The 7,827-nt window shown below is 32.6% G+C and overlaps 2 protein-coding genes across 9 annotated transcripts; one reads left to right on the top strand and one right to left on the bottom strand.

Moving 5' to 3' along the window:
- The first annotated feature begins 536 nt into the window (after positions 1-536).
- LOC111294043 (omega-3 fatty acid desaturase, chloroplastic-like) lies at positions 537-2,892 on the top strand. Of its 3 annotated transcripts, none has more exons than XM_089743578.1 (8): positions 538-905; positions 1,136-1,225; positions 1,325-1,415; positions 1,514-1,606; positions 1,702-1,887; positions 1,996-2,076; positions 2,194-2,331; positions 2,431-2,862. In XM_089743578.1, the coding sequence occupies exons 1-8, from the start codon at positions 637-639 to the stop codon at positions 2,614-2,616; spliced, it is 1,134 nt and encodes a 377-aa protein (XP_089599704.1). In that variant the 5' UTR covers positions 538-636; the 3' UTR covers positions 2,617-2,862. The 3 variants fall into 3 exon arrangements, with proteins under 3 accessions (XP_089599703.1, XP_089599704.1, XP_089599705.1); XM_089743579.1 differs by having other exon boundaries at positions 1,358-1,415; XM_089743577.1 differs by having other exon boundaries at positions 537-905; positions 1,136-1,415; positions 2,431-2,892.
- LOC111294044 (N-(5'-phosphoribosyl)anthranilate isomerase 1, chloroplastic-like) lies at positions 2,080-6,341 on the bottom strand. 6 transcript variants are annotated; one of them, XR_016327567.1, is made up of 6 exons: positions 6,266-6,293; positions 5,038-5,100; positions 4,602-4,969; positions 4,358-4,521; positions 3,171-3,538; positions 2,080-2,349 (listed from the first exon to the last, which is right to left on the bottom strand). XR_016327567.1 is itself a non-coding variant. In XM_022887196.2 (5 exons), exons 1-5 carry the CDS (start codon positions 6,276-6,278, stop codon positions 3,313-3,315), a joined length of 831 nt encoding a protein of 276 aa, XP_022742931.1. In that variant the 5' UTR covers positions 6,279-6,341; the 3' UTR covers positions 3,015-3,312. The 6 variants fall into 6 exon arrangements, 4 of the variants coding, with proteins under 4 accessions (XP_022742931.1, XP_022742930.1, XP_022742932.1 ...); XR_016327568.1 differs by having other exon boundaries at positions 2,080-2,362; XM_022887196.2 differs by lacking the exon at positions 2,080-2,349 and having other exon boundaries at positions 3,015-3,538; positions 4,602-4,966; positions 6,266-6,341.
- Between the last annotated feature and the right edge of the window lie 1,486 nt (positions 6,342-7,827).

The raw sequence follows: 7,827 nt of genomic DNA on the forward strand, positions 1-7,827 counted from the left end.
AAAACGTGATCTTTATTTAATTTATATCAAGAAAAAAAATATTTTTACAATATTTTATAAAAATTATTACTTTTTTAAGATAAATAACATTATTTATGTAATTTAAAAATGCAATTAAACAAAAATAAATGGGAAAAATTTTCAGTTCCCTCCTAAATCTTAAAAAACCTTAGAAGTTTTTGATTCGCTACTACTTCATTTTTTAACGTTATTGGAAATTTTAAAAATCCAGTAATTATTCAAGAAATCAAATTAAAAAAAAAAAAAGATTCTAAAAGGGAAAATTACTCTCCCAAGCAGATGTTCTCTAAATATTCTCATAAAATTTTGATATTTTTAATTAGGATCATAAAATTTTATGATTATGATTAAATCACATCAAAATTTCGTGATATTACCTAATTCATGAGATTAAAATTCAATAATCAAATCCACGCGATTAAAATTTAAGACGAAGAAGACGTCAGTACCAGGAAAATGGAAATTTAACAGAAACCAAAAGCAAATTGATTACAACTATATATATTACTACAAGTAGAGTAGTAGTACAAAGGACAAGCAACAAGCAGCTCAATTTGTTTTTTTTGGTCTGGGACCCCCGGTGTCACTAGTGAAGATGATAAGGATAAAGAGACGATGAATGGGGTTAATGGGATGGAAGATGACGGTGAATTCGACCCAGCTGCACCACCTCCTTTTAAGTTGGCTGATATTAGAGCTGCTATACCAAAGCATTGTTGGGTTAAGGACCCATGGCGATCTATGAGTTATATTGTAAGAGATGTTGTTGTGGTTTTTGGTTTGGCAGCTGTTGCTGCTTACTTCAACAATTGGCTTGTTTGGTCTCTTTATTGGATTGCTCAAGGAACAACGTTTTGGGCTCTTTTTGTTCTTGGTCATGACTGGTAAGTCAGTTGCTTTTTTTTTTCTCGTGAATTCAGTTGCAGTTTGTCTTAAGGCAACTTCAAAATTGTTGCTTTAGATGTCATTTCTGGTTGTGTCACTCAGTTTTAGCACTTTTATCTGTCTGTGTCAGGATTTCTTACTCTTTTCCTTTTTTGGTTTTGAAGATTTTAATGAGATTTTTCATATTGAATTTGGACATCTGCATGTTTGTTTGGTTTTGTTTTTGCAGTGGTCATGGTAGTTTCTCAAACAATCCAGCATCGAACAGTGTGGTGGGTCATCTTCTTCATTCTTCAATTCTTGTTCCGTATGATGGATGGTTAGTTCCTGGAAACTCCCATTTGGTCCAAACTGATTCATTTCCCATGTATTTGAAGAAAATTTTTGCCATTTATAAATCCTTGTGCTACTTGTTAAGTAACTATTTTGACGATTTATGCGGGAGAATTAGCCATAGAACTCATCATCAGAATCATGGGCATGTGGAAAATGATGAATCGTGGCATCCGGTAAAGGCTGCTAATTCTTACCTCAGGAGAGAGATTTAGAAGTAGTTTTTCTTTTCAGTGACTGCAATTTCTTGCATCTACATCATTTGCTTTTGCAGTTGTCCGAGAAAATTTACAAAAGTTTAGATACTGCAACTAGATTACTGAGGTTCACCTTACCTTTCCCTATGCTTGCTTATCCTATCTATCTGGTAAGCCATACAATGCTTCATAGATTGAACTCATTTATGAACCAATGATTTGCATGTGCATCAATTTGTTTTGAAATGTGTATTTCAATCAACAGTGGGGTCGAAGTCCTGGAAAAAAAGGTTCTCATTTCCATCCAGACAGTGATTTGTTTGTCCCAAATGAAAGAAAAGATGTAATTACCTCCACTGCTTGTTGGCCAGCAATGGTTGGGCTGCTTGCATATTTATCTTTTGCAATGGGTCCCATCCAATTGCTTAAACTCTATGGCATTCCTTACCGGGTATGTTTTGTTCCTTTCTAGACGAATTTCTCTCCAGTTGCAGAGAGTTTCTTCAAGTCTTTGTTTTCTAATCCTAATTTATTTCCAGAATTCACATATAAAATGCAGATTTTTGTCATGTGGTTGGACTTAGTGACTTACCTACATTACCATGGCCATGAGGAGAAACTTCCATGGTACCGTGGAAAGGTATGAAAAACGTTTCTGCTAGACTATTGCTTCATAGTCCATTCCGGCTACAGCTTGATGCTTTACCCGGCAGAATTGATGGTTTGGCAATTGAACTGCCCTCTGTTTGTTAAACAGGAATGGAGTTATTTGAGAGGAGGGCTTACAACACTTGATCGTGACTACGGATGGATCAACAACATTCACCATGATATTGGAACCCATGTTACACATCATCTCTTCCCCCAAATCCCACATTATCACTTGATTGAAGCCGTCAGTATCATCTCTTTCCTGCATCAATTTACTGACAAACAATTTAGTTTCCCATACCTTTCTTATCTGCTAAAAATGTTTCATAAACTTGAATTACAGACTGAGGCAGCAAAGCCAGTGCTGGGGAAATACTATCGAGAGCCTAAGAAATCATGGTCTATTCCATTTCATTTATTTGGGATCCTCATAAGAAGCATGAAACAGGATCACTATGTGAGTGACAGTGGTGATGTTTTATATTATCTAACTGAACCTCATCTATATGGGACTGGCAAATCAGATTAAAGTCCTGTAAGTATTTCAAGCTTAAGAAATAAAATCCTACAGATTCTCGGTCAAGTATTTAACTCCTGAGTTCCAGCCGCGATTTGAATATGTAATGTGGCATTTGATAGTCATTTGGCCACTCGTTTTATTCTCTCTCCCAATTGATAAGAGCCTATGATGTTTTTCATTCAGGCTCTTCTGTGTATTTGAATTAGAGAGGACAATAGATATACTCTCTTTCTTTCGAGACGACCTATAAAATAATAGCTATACAAGTGAAGTGTATTTGAATTATGGTCCGACATGACAAATACAACAGCAACCATATGTTCACAAACATGCTGCTTTGATAGTTTTAAACTACACAATTAGCATGTGCATGTTCTAGGGCTGAAGATAATCATCAAGGAGAGGTATTAACATGGAAAGATAGTAGAATTTTGCTTTCACCATTCATCATGTCTTAAATCATTGGATATTCTACAAAACCATCCTACTACTTTGAGGGTGGTGTGTTAAAATTGCATGTCTGTTAAATTGACAAGCTGTCTTAAAAGTTATTATAAATTCACCTCAAAATTTGACCATATTCTTTCTGATCCTTGTAGTTCAAGGTACATAAATTGCACAGTCAATGTACATTAATGTAACCAATCCATGTCCGGGCCATTCAATTGCTATCAATGGATGGATGATCTCCCCACTTTGGATCAATCAATATGGTGCAGAACGTACTGCACTCATGAAAGAAAAAATTCGTGATCGATCCTTCTGAATACCATCTTGGGCACAAATACCGCTACTTACATCAACTCCATGAGGTCTGAGAGTACTAATAGCCTCACAAACATTATCAGGGTTGATTCCCCCTGCTAAAAGCCAGCCATGTTTGCTTTTAAATGAAGGTAACTCAAACTGATTCCAATTAAATCCTTTACCACTGCAAGTACATGCCAGAGCATAATATATAAAAGGCTAATGTTAACTTCAGCAGGAATAAATGCAATTCTTGTAATATAAGAAATAAAGAAAAAAAAAAAAGAGCTATACTCTGAATTTAAGGACAACAGTCAACAAGCCAGAATAAATTAATCTTTTGGTTATTCTTTGAGATCATTGCTACCAGCCCATCATATACCGGGAAAGAAAATCTAATCAAGCAAAGAAGTTGGACCTAGGAATAAATGCAATTCTTTTAATATAAGAAATAAAGAAAAAAAAAAAGAGCTATACTCTGAATTTAAGGACAACAGTCAACAAGCCAGAATAAATTAATCTTTTGGTTATTCTTTTAGATCATTTCTACCAGCCCATCATATACCGGGAAAGAAAATCTAATCAAGCAAAGAAGTTGGACCTAGGAATAAGTTGTATGGCAGGAAAAGGAACATTGTATTTGGTTTTTACATATTGAAAAGAATATAATATTTCAGTTTTTTTCAAAAAAAAAGTTTTTCATATTATACATGAGAATGCCAAATCAAGTTTTGGCCAAAGCTTGGACAAAATCAGTACGGCAAAAGCATAACAACTCTACAAGTTGGCCCATGGTGTTCTCGGTCCTACCATCCAGATCATAAACCAAAGCTTAAGGAATGAGGAAGTTGAGTGATTACATATGTTATTCAATTCACAAAGTCAAAAGATTTAATGATTAAAACCAAATTAGCATGAAATAAAAAAGGAATATGCATTAACTTTTTCTTATTCAAACCAATGGCACTTACAAATTAAACTGAATGAAGAAAAAGTTATTCACCTGCCACCTGTAGCACTATCCACAAGAATCCAGTCCACTAAGGAACAGTCTTCATCAGAAATTTTGTTTTGAAGGACTCCCTCTTGATTTGCTTGAAGAACATATATAATGCTCCTTTCTTGCACCAATTTTGGAAAAGCTGACCGAGAAACATCTCCATGAAGCTACATAAGATTGAAACAACAAGATTAGGCAACTTACTATGCTACAAGGAAGGTAATTAAGATTGAACAAATATATATACCTGCACAAATTCAAGCTCTGATGCATCGGAAGCTCTTAAAATTGTGTCTAAATCATCATCCACAAAGACTCCAACAGGCTTTGCCCCAAATTCCCTTGAAATTTTTGAAATTTCCTTTGCAACTGAGAGTGAAATGGAGCGTTTGGACTTGGGCCAAAGGATCATCCCAATAAAATTGGCACCAGCTTCTGCTGCAACAGCAGCATCTCTAGCTGATGTTATACCACACATTTTGACCAAAGGCTGATTCTTTTCATGATCCTCATCACAAGAGAAGACTTGGTTCAATTGTGCAATGTTGCATCTGATTTTATTCTTTGGGTATGACCAGACTCTTAAGGCCAGCAGTTTTCCTCCATTTGGGCCTGCTAATACAAACACTCTTGAGGAAAGAGGACACAAAACATTCAAAGAATCATCTGAAATCAGAAGTTACCAGTGATTTGCCTTCGTTGAAAGTTCAAAATTTTAGGCTGTAATTGACTTCCAGTAGTTAAACCTGTGTCAACAATGAATATAATTGTCAAAATGCAGATTATTAATCATCATGAAAGACATTGTTTATGATTTCTCAGGATCATTTAAACATTCATGTTGGTTGCAAATACATCAAATTTATAATTCAAATACACCAAATTATAGCTTTTCTGGCAGAATCAAAACACATTAATCATTGAAATACAGAGGGCCAAATCTACAATAAAATTAATCTCCCGGAGATAATAAGTCTATAACAAAGAATAAAAAGAAAAATTTTACATCAAAATAGAAAAATTTACTCAAAATTCATCAAACCAGAAATATCTGAATCAATCTTAAACAGAGAAACAGAGTGAAGCTGAAAGAAATAACCTGAAAACATTTTTTTTTTTTTTTTTGCTGTTGTTTCGTTTGAATTCTGCTTTTCTTTGTCTAAAGCTGAAGCAAACAAGCAAAATTGTAAAAAGACAATTTCAAAGGAAACAATAATTGGGGAAAATCCGAGTCGATTTTCTGTTTATTGAAATGATAGGGTGAAAATGTGAAATCAACTTCTTCTGCGGTGTCCAATAGGAAAAAGAGAAAGTTGTTTCAAGCGGGATAGATTGGCTTTCAAAGACTCGTAAAAAGCCCATAATCTGAGCATTTAAATGGATTACAGTTCACAAAGCCAGAATATTTGGGTTTGGGTCAACAGGGAAGGACCTTGTCTGTTTGGGCTAAATGGTCCCTTTTGGGGGTTTGGGTCAGATCTCAGGGAAACAAATCTTTTTTGAATGTGTCAAGTAGGACTGACTCAGACCCATTCAGAGCATGTCATCTGGGCTTTCGAATAAGAAATTTAGTTAAAATGGGCTAGACTCGGATCCAATAAGCCTATCTATCTTAAAAGTACACTTCAAAATTGATTAAAATATTATTTGTAATAATATTCTATTAAATATGATAGTGGACTATAAATTTCAGTATACTTTAAAGAAGGTTCTTAAAACACTAGTTAGAAAATTGTTTTTTTGTAAAGATATCAAGAGAAAGTTGTTTGGATAAGATCAAACTCATCAAAAATAAAAATGTTTTAAAATGAAAGTAGAAAAATTCTTCATTAAAATCAAATTTTATTCCCAAAAGGATAATACTTTGTGGGTATGAAAAATTATAACCACTAATTATCAAAGTGAACTCACAATTCAAAAGCATCACGCCTTAATTCCACCTTTCTTCACTTCGCAAAAAAAAAAGCATGAAGTGGGAATCACACCACCCCCCCCCCCCCCCCTTCTCAAAAGAAAAAAAAAACAAAGGGACGAAATTAGCTGAGATTTCAATGGACAATTCACCTTTTGTGCTGTACTAAAAGCAATAAGCACCAGCAGCATCAAAGAAAGTTGTCAATATCCCGCGTGTTGCAAACTTATGATCGAGAATTGGTCTCGTGGTCGGCTCGATGACTAAAAAAGTTGAAACTCTCTCTCTCCTTCGTTGGAAGCCAAAGAACAAGGATGGGAATTCGGACCCCACGCGCATTCGGAGGCTCCATTAAATCTTATCCTTCGCATACACAAAAGTTTGAGCCTCCGGATATAATCAGAGGTGGTAAATGAATGGATTGAGGATGATTATTTTGGATTCTGATTAAGTCAGATTCAAATAAAAATATTTTGAATTATTTTGGTTTAAAATTTAAATTGATTCAAGTTCGGAGAAATTAGATTTACTTTGTATTTTATAATTAAAAAAGATAATGAAAAATATTTCAATTGAATTATTTTTTATTTAAAAAAATAAATTCAAACTTTGATCTTTAAATAAAAATATTATGTGAATTAATCAATGAATTAAACATTCGAATAATTCACTTAAGTTAATTTAAATATCTAAGTAAGGGTTAAATTGAGACTTAAAAGTTTTTATTGTAAATTGTTTAGAAATATTAACTTAATCTCAAGATTTGATTATATAATTTTTGTGATATTTATGAATTTACTATAAATATTGCAAATAACGATATTCTAGTATACTATTGTAAAAGATGTTTTCTAAAATTTAAAAGCACTATAAATTTGTGATAGTAGGCCAGTACAACAAATATGCAATGTTCAAAATTTCATAAGAAATTAATAGTATGAAAAATTGTAAATATAATGTGATTAACGTCCACTAAACAAAGAGTTTAACATTTAACAGCAGTAAAATAAAATTGTTTATTCAACTGAACATCGCATTCTAAAGTAGTACACTTTTAAAATTTAGTTTAAATAAATGTATAGAAAAGGATCAATTGTAAAATTTAAAAAAATTTATACATTTTTTAATTATTAATTTCAATAGATCTAGAGATGAAAGAGATAGGTAAAAGATAGGAAAAAATGATTTAATTTTATCCCTTAAGGCTACATTTGGCATAGGATTAATTGAAGTATAGGATATTAATCATTCTATCATATGTTTGTTATGCATTTAAATAAAAGGATTAAATTATTGAAAGGATTATATATATTATCCCAATAGGATAACTCTATCATTTGAAAAAATAAGGGATTATTTTCAATATATAAGATTAGATCATTTATCAAAATTTTTAAGTAATAAATTTTCTATTTTACCCTTCAATTTAAAAACCTAAATTTCAAATTATCAAGTATTTGAAAATATTCTATACTCTTCAATTTTTCTTCAAAATAAGCAAGTAATTTGTAATTCAAACTTTGATATTTTTTAAACTATAAGCTATAAGCTTTTTAATAAT

This window comes from Durio zibethinus, chromosome 14, assembly GCF_047325235.1.
Source record: "Durio zibethinus cultivar Kanyao isolate XHJ-2024 chromosome 14, ASM4732523v1, whole genome shotgun sequence".
NCBI classification, from domain to species: Eukaryota; Viridiplantae; Streptophyta; class Magnoliopsida; order Malvales; family Malvaceae; genus Durio; species Durio zibethinus.